Source organism: Hemicordylus capensis, chromosome 4 (genome assembly GCF_027244095.1).
Source record: "Hemicordylus capensis ecotype Gifberg chromosome 4, rHemCap1.1.pri, whole genome shotgun sequence".
Classification (NCBI taxonomy): domain Eukaryota; kingdom Metazoa; phylum Chordata; class Lepidosauria; order Squamata; family Cordylidae; genus Hemicordylus; species Hemicordylus capensis.
The window spans coordinates 313,852,205-313,869,514 of NC_069660.1; the positions used below are offsets into that span (position 1 = coordinate 313,852,205).

Below are 17,310 nucleotides of genomic sequence, written 5' to 3' on the forward strand. Positions count from 1 at the left end.
TTGTCTAAATGGTTTTGTATGTTCCCTTAGGATGTTTACACTATTAGTTTTAATTTATTTGTGAAATTAATTGAGAGAATGAGATTGTTATATATTTTGCTAAAACGTTATGACATAAAGTTAACTAACAGGCAGAGAGGCAAACGTTATGACATAAAGTTAACTAACAGGTAGAGTGAAATATGTCACTTATCACTGATGATGTCATCACTGATGGTGACACTAGCCAATAGGTACCCATGAAACTTGAGAAGCCACATTCCTTGCAGCACTCAGAACTGTAATAACTGGCGAGAATTGTGTTTTACTCAACAGCACCATACTGAAGAATGAGTGCTGTGAAAATGCACTTTTAAAAACAATAACTGAAGTAATTCATGGTTGTCCTGTGACAACTACGTGTCTTTATTGGTCAATAAAACCACATTACCTGGAAAAGTCTTTGCAGAGGATATAGAAGGTTTCAAGTTAAGTTCCTGGCACTTCTAGCTAAAGGTAAGGAGGTCAGACCTCTGACTGGAGAGCTACAGCCTAACCAGGCCTGCTCAACTTAGGCCCCCCAGCTGTTTTTGGACTACAACTCCCATAATCCCCAGCCACAGTTTGGCAGTAACCAGGGATTATGGGAGTTGTCAGCCAACATCTGCAGGAGGGCCAAAGTTGAGCAGCCCTGGAACCTATCAGGGTAGACAGTGTTGAGCTAGAGGGACCAATGGTCTCAGAACAGGGCAGTTTTATATGTTGATTTGTACTGGTAAAGCTTATTGGTTTGTTTGGTTTTTAAGTCAGACAATAGCTCTAAGCAGCACTGACATTATTTGGTATGGCTAAATGATTTCATAATGAGATTTACTGTTAATAAGTACATACAAGCTGACCTGGCACAGAGCATTTTCACCCTTTGTTTCCCCTCGGGTGCTTCTCCTCGGCCCGCCAGCCAGCCTGGCAGCGGCCGCTTCTCCATGGCCTGGCTGCCGGCCCGGAACTGGCCACTTCTCCTCGGCCGGCCCAGCGGCAACTGCTTCTCCTCCACCAGCCGGCCACCCATCTCTATCGCTAATTCCCAGATTGCTCGCGAACTCTCGCGAGAGCTGCCACACATGGGATTAGCAACGGGTAAATTTACGGGAATTATATATATAAATAGCACTTTTAATTCCCTGAACCTCACAGGAGTCAACAGCAAAGGTGTCTGGGAACCCTCATGCAGTTGAGACACCCCATTAATGCATGCAGAACTGCATGTATATTTCCTTTTTAAAACCTGGGCTCTGTCTTTCTGTTGGGGCCTTTGATAGCCTGCTGATGGATGCTCCTATGGCTCCCTGGTTCAAGTTCATGATGTGTGTGTTTATTCATTTTACTTGCTTGGGCATTTTCTATCTTATCCTTTCACTTCCAGATGGAAGTAAGTAAGGCAGCTTTACACTCTGAAAATGCAGAAGCACAGGCTTTGCATCCGCCAGGTCTGGAATTCAAGCCCTGATACCAGAGGTGCACCTAGGTAATTTTGGAGCCTGGACCTAAAGGCCTTTGGAGGCCCCCCCCCCTGCAAATTAAGCATCATCATGCTCCGCCAGACAACCACACCAACCAGGACAGACTAAAGAGGATCTGGGGGCCCCCAGGAGTTGTGGAGGCCCTGGACCTCGGCCCAGAAGTCCAGGGTAAGAGCGCCGCTGCCTAATACAACTGCAGTTAAAGTTAGCTCCCCTGTGGACTGAGTAAAGAGGCACCTTTTAAAAGTGTTGATTCTCCTTATGGAGCAGGAGAGCAACTGGCCCTATCCATCCCCAGCACAGCTCCCCTCCAGTGGCTGTTGCTGGTATCTATCTTGGGTTTCTTTGTTGGATGGTGAGCCCTTTGGGGACAGGGAGCCATGTTTGTTTCTTTCTTTCTTTCTTTATTTATATCTATGTAAACTTCTTTGGGAACTTTTGTTGAAAAGCAGAATAGAAATATCCGCCGTATTCATATCCGTAAAAGGAGATCTCATACACACACACACACACACTTACTTACTTACTTGTTATTTCTCTGTGTAAATTGCCCTGAATCATTTTTGGAAGGGCGGTATAGAAATCGAAGGAAGGAAGGAAGGAAGGAAAGAAGGAAGGAAGGAAGGAAGGAAGGAAGGAAGGAAGGAAATAAAATAATAAGAAGGGATGGGAGGGATTTCTGCCTGAGATCTCAGAACCACTCTTAGTCAGAGCAAACAGTACTGGGGGACTGCTGGAGATGGCATTTTCAAGTCTGCATATGGACCCTTGGGTCTTTGTAATACAAAAGTGGAATTATAGCTTCTTGTAAGATCTTCATTGGGGTGGCCAACCAGAGACTCTTCAGATGTTGTTGGACTACAACTCCCACCATCCCAGGCCACAATTGCTGGGCCAGCCTTAGCCTGGCGACCCGTGAACAATGACCCATGACCAATGACCCATGACCAATGACCCGTGAGGAAAGCAGGTCTTGTGGTAGCAAGCACGACTTGTCCCATTAGCTAAGCAGGGTTCATCCTGGTTGCACTTGAATGGGAGACTAGAAGTGTGAGCACTGGAAGATCTTCCCCTCAGGGGATGGAGCCTCTCTGGAAAGAGCAGAAGGTTCCAAGTTCCCTCCCTGGTGGCATCTCTAAGATAGGGCTGAGAGAGATTCTTGCCTGCAGTCCTGGAGAAGCCGCTACCAGTCTGGGTAGACAATATTGAGCTAGATAGACCAATGGTCTGACTCAATATATGGCAGCTTCCTTTTCCTATAGGGATCCTCTTGAGTTGCATTAAGCAGCACCAGTAAACTGGAAGTACAAGAAATGCCGGTTCAGTTAGACCAGTTCTGGAGGATGCAAAATCAAGTAGAACAGCACACTCAAAGGGCACTTGCATATTGGTTGTGGTCAAGCTGCCTTTGTTGACCTTCAGCTATATTTCCTGACTATGTGGAACAAGGAAGCCAAAGGGCCTGACAGCATGGTGAATTTGCATAGTCTGGACTACTGACAAGGGAAATGAACAGAAAAACAGGGCTAATTCACACAACTGTTTATTACATGGAAAAGACACATACTGAACAGAGAGAAAGTGAAACAACAACACTATACTCATGTTTCAACCTTACGTACATGTTCTAGGAACGGGGAGTATGTCCCACTGAAATCAGTGGGACATATGTCTGAGTGAACATGAGCTATTGGTGTTTATTTCGAAGTGCTGGAACAAAAAGGCTGCAAGGGAAGTGAAATTGCTGACATTTTCTCAGCTTTCCACATGTGGTAATCCAGTCTGGATTATCCAGATATATTTAAACTGGTTCAAAGTGTCTGAACCTTTTAAAAAAACTTAGTGGCCAACATCCAGACTAACAACGTATTTCTCCCACAACCATTAGAGACATATTTTTGGGAGTCCCAGAGAGAAGTGGGGGATCATAAAAAATTGCTCTTCCTCTGTTACATGTGTGAAACTTTCCTCGGTGCAATTGTTATTAGTCTGGGTGCTGGCCACTGTCTGAACTGGAACTAAACAGTCTCTAACCTCCCATGAGCCAGCGAGGAAATGCTTGACTAACAAGCAGAAGGTTGCCGGTTCGAATCCCTGCTGCTACTATAGCGGGCAGCAGTGATCTAGGAAGATGCTGAAAGGCATCATCTCATACTGTGCGGGACAAGGCCATGGTAAGATGGCCAATGGGGTTAAGATGGCCTTGGTCAGCCTGATAGATGACCTTCACCAGGGAATTGACGGAGGGAGTGCTACTCTGCTGGTTCTTCTGGATCTCTCAGGGGCTTTCGATACCATCGACCATGATATCCTCCTGAATCGCCCGAGGGATTTGGGGATAGGAGGCACTGTTTTATGCTCCTATGTCTCGAGTAGATTTCAGATGGTGGTGCTTGGTGACAGTTGCTCTTCAAAATGGGAACTACTATATGGAGTCCCTCAGGACTCCATTCTGTCACCAATGCTTTTTAACATCTACATGAAACCGTTGGGTGAGGTCATCAGAGGATTTGGTGCTGGGTGGCATCAGAGGGATTTAATATACTGCCCAATCCACAGACACAGGACAGTGTGTACTTGTTCTTGTACAAAGCAAGAACAGCATCCAAGATTTTTTTTAAAAAATTTTTTTAATAAAGATTTTAAAAGGCAAATGTCTGGCGGCAAAGAAATGTCTTCAATAAGGTCTTAAAGGTTGAAAGGGAGGAGGCAGACCGAATCTTGTGGGGGCGGGCGGGGGGGGGGAAAGAATTCCAAAGTGAAAGGATGGCAACAGAGAAAGCCCTTCCACAGGCCCTAGTACTACGGACCTCTCTGAGACCAGGGACTGAAAGGAGGACAACCTGAGAAAATGTCAGGACAGACCTGGCTGGGAGAGGCAGTCTTGAAGGTAAACAGCCATTTCTCCTTGTCCTGAACATCAGGAAATGACATTAGCCCCTTAAGTGCCTCCCTACAGGCAGTAATGATCAGAGAGGAGATCCCCTTGCTCTTTATTTTTACCCCTGATGCGCCTAGCAGTGTTTTCTCTAATTTTTTTCATCTGTGTGTGGAATGAGTTCTGTTCTGGGCAGCAGTATCAAGGCAGTGTGTGCGCACCTGCATTAAGAATGGGGCCTTCCAGATTCAACCTAAGCGGGATCTAAAATTAACTGAGCGGACATCCAAAAATGTGTGACCATGCACATGTGCGTATGCCTTAGAGGGAACAGTGGCGCCTAGTGGTCAATAGGGTTGCTGGTGCTGAGTCTATGCCATCAGGAGCTGCATCTCCAACATAATTTGCATCCAAATGAAATAAAGTCTGGGGATTCTTTTTTTAAAAAACATTGCTGCCTAGAACATTTCAATGGAATGCTGTGCTCTTGGAATGAGAATTCATACCCCAGCTGTAATCACAGAAAGAAAGAAAACTCTCTTCACATTGATTATCAACATAAGTATAGTTGAGGAAAGGCCTGCGCATGTCTGTGAGCTGCATATTGGATCACCATGGACTAAAGGTAAAGTGTGCCGTCAAGTTGATTTCGACTCCTGGCACCTTTGAGCCCTGTCGTTTTCTTTGGTAGAATGCAGGAAGGGTTTACCATTGCCTCCTCCTGCGCAGTTTGAGATGATGCCTTTCAGCATCTTCCTATATCCCTGCTGCCTGTCTGGGAAACACACCAGCGGGGATTCGAACCGGCAACCTTCTACTTGTTAGTCAAGCATTTCCGCACTGCGCCACTTAAGGTTGCCACCCTGGATTATCATAGGAGAATTAGAAGGCTCAGATTTAGCAAAAAACTAAAAGAGTGCTGTCTATTTCACTCTGTCCATATGGCCTTGTAGAGTTTCTAATAAATACCTTGAAGAATACCTGAGTGTTATACCTGAGTGTAAGCATGCACAGCCACCTTCTCACCTGCTCCTGGAGGCACAGGAACATAGGAAGCTGCCTTCTACTGAGTCAGACTATTGGTCTATCTAGCTCAGTATTGTCTACACACTGGCAGTGGCTTATCTAAAGGAATCTCTCTCAGCCCTATCTTGGAGATGCCAGGGAGGGAACTTGGAACCTTCTGCATGCAAGCAGGCAGATGCTTTTCCCAGAGCGGCTCCATCTCCTGAGGGGAATATCTTGCAGTGCTTACACATGTCCCATTCAAATGCAAACCAGAGTGGACCCTGCTTAGCAAAGGGGACAATTCATGCTTGCTACCACAAGATCAACATGTGAATCATTTCTGCAGAGTGGCTATCACTGCTGGTACTTCAGAAATGTTAAGAGTAAGAACAGCTGGATAGTTTGTCTGCAACATTGTGCAGCCAGTAAACGGATACATACTTTTTGTAAAAAGCCACAGCAGAGTTATCATGGGGGAACCAAGAGACAGAAACTGCTGCAGGCAGGGCATCTCTGTGCATAGAGTGTCACATGGGCCTGTCAAACGGCAGCTGTTGAGCCAACAGTGCACTGTTGAAAAGGACACACCAGACCAGGAGTTCCCAACCTCGGGTCCATAGGAACATAGGAAGCTGCCATATACTGAGTCAGACCATTGGTCTATCTAGCTCAGTATTGTCGTCACAGACTGGCAGCGGCTTCTCCAAGATTGCAGGCAGGAATCTCTCTCAGCCCTATCTTGGAGAAGCCAGGGAGGGAATTTGGAACCTTCTGCTCTTCCCATAGCGGCTTCATCCCCTGAGAGGAATATCTTGCAGTGCTCACACATCAAGTCTCCCATTCAGATGCAACCAGGGCAGACCCTGCTTAGCTATGGGGACAAGTCATGCTTGCTACCACAAGACCAGCTCTCCTCTCCCAGACATTGTTGGACTACAACTCCTATAATTTAGGAGTTGGCCTCAACTCTTGCCTGTAGGCTTCCAGCGGCATCTGATGGGCCACTGTGTGAAACAGGATGCTGGACTAGATGGGCCTTGGGCCTGATCCAGCAGGGCTGTTCTTTTGTACTGTTATTAAGCACATATTGCACTTTAGAAGGATAGGAAGCTGCCTTCTACCGAGTCAGACCATTGGTCCATCTAGCTCAGTACTGTTTGCCCTGACTGTCGGTGGTCTTCCGGACTTCAGAGAGAGATCTTCCTCAGTCCTACCTTGAGATGCCAAGGAATACAGTTGGGATCCTCTGCATGCAAAGCAAACGCTACAGCCTCACTCCCAATATATACGCACGAAGTCCGTTGAACATGAGGAAATATGAAGCTGCCTTAAACTTATTCAGAGGATTGACCCATATAGGTCAGAACTGTCCACACTGACTGGAGGTGGCTTTCGAGAGTCTTAAGCAGGGGTCTTTCGCAGCCATACCTGGAGATGACAGAGAACCTAGGGGCTTTTGCATGCAGAGCATGCGATTCCTCTGAATACCTGTTATATATAACACCTACAAATGCAAAATAAGTGTAAACCCACTTCTCCCCACCCCCTTTTCTGTGTAGACAGGCCTTTATAGTGCAGCCCTATTCAGAAGCAAGTGAGCACAGGTGGCCCAAGAGCTGGAAATGGAAGGAAGCGCAGGTTGCCACCCATTAACGGAAACTTTTGAGTTTGCAAGGGGGGCTTGCACTAATTCTTGCCATCTTTGTAATGCCTGCCCTTTTGTGATTCTGTATTGTCATTAAATAATTGAGGTATATATCTGACGTACAACTGCTGCACGGGTGCATGGTGGGTGCACCTTATGATCTTATCTCTTCTGTAACTTGCGAGTGTGAATGCCTCCTGTATTGTAGATAATTTTATGAAATTTTTTAATTTATTTAGAAAAGCCACCCTAAAGGATCGCCCACTGACTGAGCCCTATGGAACTCCCTCTTAGGGAAGCATGTCTGGCATCACCTCCTACTTGGTGTGCTCTTTCCAAGCCACCCTGCTCTGCTCCGCTCCCGCTGGGCAGCAAAAACCACAACCGCCCCCGCCCTGACTTCCTGCTTCCAGGCAGGGGACGGCTTCGCCTGCTCTGCTGCGACTCCAGCGGAAAGACGTCCCAACTTAGCCCAGGCTTACTCATTCAATGGACTCCACCAGCCCCCGCTCCCGCTCCCATTGGCCGCTGGCGCTCCGGAGGCGGGGCAGAGAGGGAGAGCGTGAAGGCAGGAGCCATTCGGCGGGGCGATCGGATGGGCGGGGCTTGAGGCCGCCCCGCTCCAACTGCGGCCCCCCCGCGCGGCGCTGGGAAGGGGCCGGGCTGTCTGGAGCTTCGTCGCTTTCCGCTTCGCGACCGAGCCGGAGCTGACTGAGCCGGTGGGGCGTGGGGAGGCTGCCTCCATCCTGGGAAGGGCTGTCACGCTCCTCCATTGGGTCGGCGCGGGAGGGGGTCCTTTCTCGAGTCCCTTTTTGGGGGGGGGAAGCGCCTCCCACCTATTTCCATGAGTGCAACTCCCCACCTGGAATAAGCGCGCGCGCGGTGGGCGGGGAGAGGACACTCTCGTGCCTGAGCCAGCCAGCTCTTCACTTGGGCTGCCTGGGGAGAGATTGAGGTGCATGTAAAAAGGGAGGGGTCTCCCCTCCCCCTCCCCCCAGCAGTTGATTCAGGGCTCCTTCGCCCTTGCGGGGGAGGGTGTGTGTAGGTGAGACATTCCGGCTAGAGTAGGGTGCCAGCCCGCCCGCCCTTTATTTGGGCTGAGAGGAAAGGGTTGGGGGGCTGAGGCTTCCTCCCACCTCATGGGGTGGGGGATGGTTCCCCCCCTTCTTCATTGAGGAGAGCCAGCTTCACCCCACTCTCCCATTGCAGGTAGTGTGAAGCCTGCCTGAGATGGGGTCCTTCTCCCGGGTGTCTCTCAGATCTTGGGGTGAGGAGGGTCTGCCCCCTTGTTTCTAGAGAGGTAGCCGCTCGGAAGAGGTTGGGGCAGAGAAGCGCCTCCCCTTTTGCCCTCCCCCTCTCTTCTGTTGCCTTTAAAAAAAAATAAATTACGATGGGGAGATCCTGAGACAGAAGCACCAGCAAAGAGCAGAAAACGCAGGAAGAGAGCTTGAGCCTGAGGAGAGACAACTGGCCGACCTGCCCCACCTCAATTCTGCCTGGCTTGGGAGTAAAGAAAACCTTAAAAAAATAAAAATACATCTGCACTTGGGGTAGGAGGAAGGAACACTTGAAGACCAAACGCTTGTGGGGTGAGAATCTTTCCCTTCTAAAAATGCAAGCTTTAATTGTGTGTTTGTGTGTCTGTCTGTCTGCCCCCACCCCTGCTTTTGATCCACTCTCCTTAATCCGGTTGGGTGAGCAGAGTTTCCTCTTAGGAGGCTGGCTCCTCTCTCTTGACAAGAGAAAGACCTCCTCATTTCTTTCCTTCCTTCCAGGTGAATCTGAGGGCAGCTGTCTTGATCATCACCCCTACAGATAAGCGAGAAGAAAGTTGGAACTGGTCAGGGCTTCCTTGGATAGGTTGGTTCGAGGTGGAAGGAGTGGGAGGGCTTGCCCCGTGCCCCTATTTCTCACTAGACCTGTGCCTTTGCTATGGAAGACGTCCTGCCTTCTGCTGTACTGGAAATCTGCGTGCTGGTTGGAGTTTCCAGAGAAAAGGCAAATGAAGTCCACCAGGTAAATAAACTAGACTACAGTGTGATGCTTTTGCAGGGTCTTAGGGAAATTGTTACATGGATTTGAAGTAGAAAGTTGGTAGAGAGAAATGGCAGAACACAGTCCATCCATTCATCCCTAGATTTGGATTAAACAAGTGCAACCACACACTTCTTTGCCTCCCAGCTGTGCAAAGGTGCCAAAATGTCCTTGATATATCGACAAACTGGTATGTCCATCCCGAAGCTGAAAATAAAATCTCTTATAAGGAAATAATGACTTTCAGGCGCTTAGAACGATCTTGCCTGCCTGACTCACCAATTTCTTAACTTCCTCCTTTGGGCTGTGTTTAGAGAACTCAGTTGCAAACTTGAACACTTTTGCAAGGTGTGTGAATTGTTCTTGCATAAACATGCAAAAATAAGTATCTAGACTAAAAGGCCAGGAAATGCAAAGGTACTACAGCCAACTTTCAGCATGTCATCTACTTGTGAAATTTCACTGGCATACTGCCATACATTGCAGTTTCTTAATCTCAGTTTAATAAGAATATTTCCATATTAAATTTTGTTATTTTTCTGGTTTTAACCCGCCCCAGTGTTTAATTGGTTCAGCATAGTGCTTCATTTGCCTTGGTAACTGGTTGAAGAGGCATATTTTAGAATGATGTCTCATATTTGGCAGGCAGACAGAAACTGCCCATATTCATCCCAGCATTGTGGTTTGCTGGTGTCTCCTGTGTGTCCCTTTTCTGCTTTAGATTGTGAATCTCTTTGGAACAAGAAACAATCTTTTTATTCCTTTTATGTAACCATTTTGAGAACTCTTGTTAAAAAGTGGTATATAAATCTAAATAACTAAATAAGAATTTTCCTGTTGAGCTGATTGTAGTTCAAGTCAAGAACAATTCCTGTGTGGACCTCTCATCTTCAGGGTTTTTTGGGGGTGGTTGTGGAAAACACATTGATTATTTTTCCATACTTAAAAAAAGAAGAAAAAGAAATAGTTGCTGTTTGATACCAAGGTGTCAAGGGCCACATCTTTCTTTCTTTCTTTTTTTAAACTGAAGACTCACCAGATTTGGTATTAAAGGAGTCTATTATTATAGGATTAGTGGTTGGCATTTCAAAACAGCATTTGCCATTTAGGTGACAACTCAAAAAACCTATCGCCTACACACCAGAAATTAGCCTGATAAAGGCTACCACTGTTTTTGTTTTGTATTACTGCTGACACATTATGATAGATATAGAAATACATTTCCCATTGAGTCAGCCATGATGGAATAAACTGATTGCAGCTTAATTTAAAAAAAAAAATCTTAGTACCAAAATAATTCAGAAAAATGCATATACAGTGTTGAATTCTTTAATATAATTCATATGAAGCTTCAGTTTTTAGTAGGCTGTTTGTATGGAATGATAATAAAAGTATCTCTGGATTGGACTTAATGTCTGTGTTTTAAGAGCCATGTGAATAAGCTTCAGGCTTTTAGGCATGGGACTCCACTGGTTTCAGTGAGGTGTATATGGAAGCAAGCATGCTTCAGATTGAAGTCTTGATCTTCAAGAAGTTCTTGGACAACTTATCATGTCTTATCCATACATTTCAGCTAGTATTTCTGGGACATTTCATCTTATTTAGCTGCATAAGATGGGATTCTTATTATGTTAAAACAAATGTGTTTGTATGTTCTGTCCAGCCTCTTCACGCTTGCTCTAATTTTTGTAAGACATTTCATGAGATAAGATTTTTCTGTGAAGGTAAGATCTGGACTGTGATTCTTGTTTTTCAAATTCTCCTCAAACCCTTTTGACTGTCCATAACATATTGTAATATTAGGCACAGGAGGGAGTCATAGTGGCCCTTGAAAGTGTTTCCAGCAAAGTCAGGGGGCTGAAATCCTTGAAAAAACCTCAATGAAACCATATCTGAAGAGAATCATGCCTTTTTATCACACTATTTCTGTCATACCTGGGCAGGTCAGGTGTGGCAGGAAGCACACTATGGGAGCAGGGAAGGTAAGGTCAAACAAGCCGGAGGTCAGGAGCCAGTGATCAGTCCAGCAGGGCAGGCAAGTCAAGAGTCAAAACAGGCAAAGGGTCAGAAGCCAAAGATCAGTCCCATTAGGAACAGATAGGCTGAAATCCAAAAACAAGCAAAAGGTCAGAAACCAGGAGCACACATCCACAACAAAGTGGCTTCAGCAAATGGTGGAGGCAAACAGAGGCCTTAAATACAGAGCCAGCACTGCAGCCCCACCTGAGCCCGGAATGTCTTGAAGGCGCTGTGCCCTATTTCTTTAGCGCTGGCTGTGGCACAGCTGAGTGGTTGCTGGTGGGGACTGCGGTACTTTGGGTCTAGGTGGCCAGATTTGGCTTTTAAAAAGCCAAATTCTGGCTTACGGCCCATTTGACCCACAAGTATACCCCTTAGGTTCTGGCAACTCTGCTTCGGGTTCATCCTCTGACTCAGAAGACACAGGAAAGAGTCCTCTGGGTTAGAGTCAGGCTCAGGGGTCACAACCACTTCACTTCGAGAGCCCCTGGTGTCTAACTCAGGGGTCATGAACATTTCATCCTGGGACTCCTCCGTGTCAGACTCCGGGTTCATGACTTTCACTTTTGCAGTGCAGTTTATTAGAGGGGTACGGCAGTGCCCCTTAAGGCGAGTAGCAAGAAAAAGGTTCTGCCATTATAAGCCTCAAAATTCTAATATGCCAACTGTTGACCTAACAACCTTGAGGGTTATTTATTTATTTGTTACATTTATATCCTACTTTTTCTGAAAGGCCAGAGAGATGTACAACATTCTCTAGAATTAATAATCCTTTCCCAAAAAGGTTCACAATTTTTTTTTTAAAAAAATCAAACAAAAGTTTAAAGGGGCGGGGGGAGTTGTCAGAGGGAGGGTCCAGGAGGTGCTTGGTCCTCCTCAGGCAGATGGAGGGGCTTTGCATCTTGCCTCACCCTCTGCTGCAGCCTGATGACCGTGGTTCTAGAGGACGACTTCACAGAGGGGAGGTGCCAGATGACAGTTGGTCTTCCTCGGGCTGATGGAGGGGTGCATGATCTATTTTATGAGATCTCAAAATGTTCCTAATTTCAAGGAGATAGGATAAAAATTGCCACATCTACAGCAAGTTAAAAAGCACTGAAAATTGATACTTTGACCCTGTTTTGCCCAAATTTTGTCCAGGGATATAATTTTTGATGAAATGACTGATGTAATCTGTTTCGGCTTGTCTAGGGGCAATCCTTTGTTGATTTGATGAAGTTCGGAACAGTAGTTGGAGAGCTGGTCTTGTGGTCGCAAGCATGACTTGTCTCCTTAGCTAAGCAGTGTCCACCCTGGTTGCATATGAATGGGAGAGTAGAAGTGTTTGCTCTGTAAGATATTCCCCTCGGGGGATGGAGCTGCTCTGGGAAGAGCATCGAGGTTCCAAGTTCCCTCCCTGGCAGCATCTCCAAGAGAGGGCTGAGAGAGATTCCTGCCTGCAACCTAGGAGAAGCCGCTGCCAGTCTGTGCAACAATACTGAGCTAGAGGGACCAAGGGTCTGACTCGGTATAAGGCAGCTTCCTATGTTCCTGTGTTCCTAGTTCAACAGTTATTAAGGTTTTCCTGCCCCATTAAGGCCTGTGGCTAGCTGGTACTGGCCAAGTTATACAGAGTGTGTTTGACAATGAAGCTAACGCTTGCCAGTACTTTGAGACTGGCAGGGAGAGCCAGCTAGTGGATTCTGTTGCAAGTGCAGTGCCTATTCTATTATGAAATGCTCATAACTCTCAGGGAAGAGAGGAATGGACAATTGGAGAAAGCCAGGTGGTTAGTTGGAGCAGCTTATTTCTGAGCATCCTTCCCCCCGCCAACCATCCCCTCTCATCTGTCCAGCAGAGTGATCCACACACTTCTTCAGAATTATCACAGTTGACACTGCCCTTGTAACCCATCCCCCACTGTCAGAACACTGAACTTGACTTCAGACCGATAGACAGATAAACATTATTACAGTCTTTGACCAGGGTGCTTTCCAGATTACACCCTGTAATGGGGTCACAATGAATCTCTGAAGTGTGCTTCCACACTTCCTCTGTTGTGACACCACAGTCCCTACACGGACAACAGGGTGCCGTTCATCTTTCCAATGCCTTGTTTTGAATTTAATCGCTGTGATAGCAGGGAAAAAATATGCTAATTTGGCTTGTACAGGGATATTTTTTTAGCCAACTTTCCAGTAGGCTTATGAGATCACCCGACATTCTGTGCAGAGTTGCCAGAACCTAAGGGGTATACTCGTGGGTCAAATGGGCCCTAAGCCAGAATCTGGCTTTTTTAAAAAAAGCCAAATCTGGCCACCTAGATTCTCTGTGTGTGTCCATGTGTCCCTCCCCTCCATAAACTTCGCAACGCCTGGACCAATATGAACCAAATCAGGTACAGAGGGATTTCATCCAAGATGGCGGACACATACAATTTGGAGGCGCAAGTGGGCTAACTTGTGAACTGCTTAACCGATTTGAATGAAATTTGCTACAGCTGTAGGGACACCTCAGTGGTGTAGATTATGACAATGTCCTCCAACCCAATTCAAGATGGCGGACACGTAAACATTTGAGGCGCAAGTGGGCTAACGTGGACAGTCTAACTTATTTGAACCAAATTTGCTACAGCTGTATGGACACATAGAGATGTCCCAGTGGTGTAGTTTGTGGTGATGTCATTCACCTTGATCCGATGGTGGACGTGTGAACTTTTGAGGCGCAAATGCACTAACCTGAGGACTGTCTAGCTCATTTGAACCAAATTTGATACAGATGTAGTGAGTGACACAGGGACACCTCAATGGCATAGTTTGTAATAATGCCATCCACCCTGATCCGAGATGGTGGATGCATGAACATTTATTTAGTTGGTTGGTTGGTTGGTTAGATTTATATGTTGCACTACTCCGATAGGACTCAGGGCGGCTTACAAGCAATAACATACACAACAACACAATTCTATAAAATACATCTTACATAACGTCATTTGAGGTGCAAGAAATCTAACGTGAACCTCAATTTGAACCAAATTTAGTCCAGTTGTAGAGATAGTGAAAGGAAAGTAGGCTGATTAGTTCTTACTAGAACAACTTGTTTCTTTTTTACTGTTGCCCTGTTGTCATACATAGGTGCACCTATGGTGCAATTATGGGGAGACATGATAGAGGTGTATAAAATTATGCATGGAGTAGAGAGAGTGGACGGAGAGAAATTTTTCTCCCACTCTCACACTAGAAACAGGGGTCATCCCTTGAAAAAGAAGACCAGGAAATCTAGGACCAACAAAGGGAAATACTTTTTCACACAGCACATAATTAATCTGTGGAATTCTCTGCCACGGGATGTGCTGATGGTCACTAGCTTCAATGGCTTTAAAAGGGGCTTTAACAAATTAATGGAGGACAAGTCTCAAAGTCAAAGACTTTGAGGACAAGTATATTGATGGCTACTAGTCTGGTGGCTATAGGCCACCTCCAGCCTCAGAGGCAGCAAGATGCGTCTCAATACCAGTTGCAGGGAAGCAACAGCAGGAGAGAGGGCATACCTTCATCTCTTGCCTGTTGGCTTCCAGTGGCATCCGGTGGGCCCCTGTGTGAAACAGGATGCTGGACTAGATAGGCCTTGGGCCTGATCCAGCAGGGCTGTGCTTAGGTTCTTAGTTTATGTTGTAGTTTTCCAGGAAAAAGATCCTGGGGTCCTAATGGAAAGCTTACTGGCAGGTATAGCCTGTCTAGACCAGGGATTCTCAATGTTGGGTCCCCAGATCTTATTGGACTTCAACTCCCATAATCCCCAGGCCCAGTGGCCTTTGGCTGGGGATTATGGGAGTTGAAGTCCAATAACATCTGAGGATCCAACGTTGAGAATCCCTGGTCTAGACCATGTGTATTTGTGGTTATGATTTTTTTTTAAAATCCTGTGTATTACTTAATTACGTATTCATTTAGAGAGATGATTTGTGGAGGTCTTCAGAGACACTTTACTGTCCTTGGTGTCATCTGTAAATTTGGTTTCCCCAATCCTTAAAATCCCTGATTCCATTTTGTGCCTGTCTTCCTAAGATTGCTTAGGGCCTTTCCACGCATTGCATGACAGCATATGTGGGTTTGTGATAGGGAGCTGTAATCAGTTGGAAGCTGATGAGTGAACATGTATGATACACTTGTTTTGAAACATACTTTTGTCTCATTCACACATCAGCTTTTAAAGTTGTATATACCTAAAAATATAATGTGTGAATCTGCTCAGTTTTATTCTTGGGAGCACAGTTTTGGACAAGAAAGCTGACATATCATGCTTAGGATTGATGAAATAATATATCTGGTTATCCTCAGCTTCGTTAAATATCAGAGAAGAAGCATTTACACATTAATACTTGCAGCTGTAAATCCAGACCTTTCTTTAAGCTGTTGGAGAGGATACAAAATCAAAGGCACATTCTTTCATCAATGGTGGTTCTGCCTGTTAGTAACAAAGTTATGGCTCTGGATGTATAAACATATCGACACTTTTTTTCCAAGCAAACATCACTCTAGAACCACTTCACTTCCTATTAGATTTACTTTTACATAATTATTTGTCTTCATTTCAGAATGAATTATTTAGTCTACTAACTATGGCAGCTAAACTTACTATTTGGCAGACTTGGTAAGAGAAAGCTCATATTTCTATTAGGTGTTGGTTTGAAAAAATCTGGTCTGTTATAATTATGGACAAAATTTCTTCCCTGTTGAAAACTAATTGATCACATGATCAGAGTATTTTAGGAACATAGGAAGCTGCCATATACTGATTCAGACCATAGGTCCATCTAGATCACTTTAGAAGCAGTGGCTTCTCCAAGGTTGCAGGCAGGAATCTCTCTCAGCCCTATCTTAGGGAGACACTTAAAAAGAGGGTGGGCTGCCGTACAAGGGCAGTGACCAGCCGGACATATAAGATAGGGGTCAAAAATTATCAGAAAGTGATCACCCAACATCTGAGGATTGTTGATAAGATGAACAGGGGAGAAGACTTTGACGTGGAATCATGCCGCTGCTACAAGGAGACAATCAGGACATTTCAAAATGAGCTGCGGCACAGGTGTTTAGAAAATAAGTGGTATTGCTTCAAAGGGTCTATAGTTGAAAAAGTGGAGTGGGCAAAGGACAAGATGCATGCATCTAGTTTGACATTCCAAGGCCTGCGATCGGATGGAAGTAGCCCACTAATGGCCGACCCCCACAATATGTTAAAGATCATGGCCCAGTTTTATACAAACTTGTATGCATTGAAGGATATTTCTGTAAAGGACATTCAATCCTATCTAGATAGGTTCTGCAGTCTGAATGAATATGGTCTCGGCTATTCCCTCACTGAGGGGAACAAAGCTCTTTGATCCATCCTGTAACGATAGAAGAGGTCAGAGCAGTTATCTCAGCAGGAAAGAACACATCGGCCCCGGGGCCTGATGGTCTGACATGGCCTTTCTATAAGATTTACGCAGACCAGCTACTACCAGTTTTAGTAAAGTTATTTAATTTTGTCCTAGACAATGGGCGTTTAAATAGGTCCTTTGGGGATGGCCTCTTAATTTTTCCCCCCAAGAAAGGTGACACCACTTTACCACAAAACTGGAGACTGATAACCCTCACAAGTATCGATTACAGAATCTTTGCCAAAATCCTAAATAACAGATTGGCGAAAGTGGCCCCTAAATTGGTCCACAGCTTGCAGACAAGCGCTATCTCAGGAAGAAAGATGACAGTCTCATTGTGTCTGCTGAGAGACCTTTTTAACTCTATACAGAATGAAAGTTGGAAAGGTCACCTCCTCCTATTGGATCAAGTTAAGGCCTTTGACAAAGTGAACCACAATTATCTGTGGACATTCTTGAAAGCTAAAGGTATACCACCCCTATTCGTTACTTGGATACAGCTGCTCTATACGAATGCAAAGGTGACACCACAGATTAATGGATGGCGGAGCGACCTGATCATTTTGCATTTGGGTGTCCACCAAGGATGCCCACTGAGCCCATTACTTTATGTTTTTGCCCTGAATCCGATCATGATCAGGATTCAGAGAGAACCCCATCTGCAAGGACTCTCGGGCTCTATCCCTCCGCTCTGCGAGATCTTCCCAGGAGGGAGGAGGAGGGAGAGTGATGGGATAGCCCAACCACCTGTCCACTCAGAACCGTGTTCTGAGTTTAGGGTAAAATTTGTAGCTCATGCTGATGATGTTACATTACTGTTATCGAA

General features: G+C 45.6%; 1 protein-coding gene across 2 annotated transcripts in view; it reads left to right on the plus strand.

The window, feature by feature from the left end:
• The first annotated feature begins 7,621 nt into the window (after nt 1–7,621).
• The window catches only part of DENND3 (DENN domain containing 3), a 52,903-nt gene continuing 43,214 nt past the window's right edge, over nt 7,622–17,310 (plus strand). For both annotated transcript variants that reach the window (XM_053250372.1, XM_053250373.1), the window contains exons 1-2: nt 7,622–8,619; nt 8,806–9,046. In XM_053250372.1, the coding sequence (XP_053106347.1) occupies nt 8,963–9,046 (84 nt within the window). In that variant the 5' untranslated portion in view covers nt 7,622–8,619; nt 8,806–8,962. The remainder of the gene's footprint in view (nt 8,620–8,805; nt 9,047–17,310) is intronic.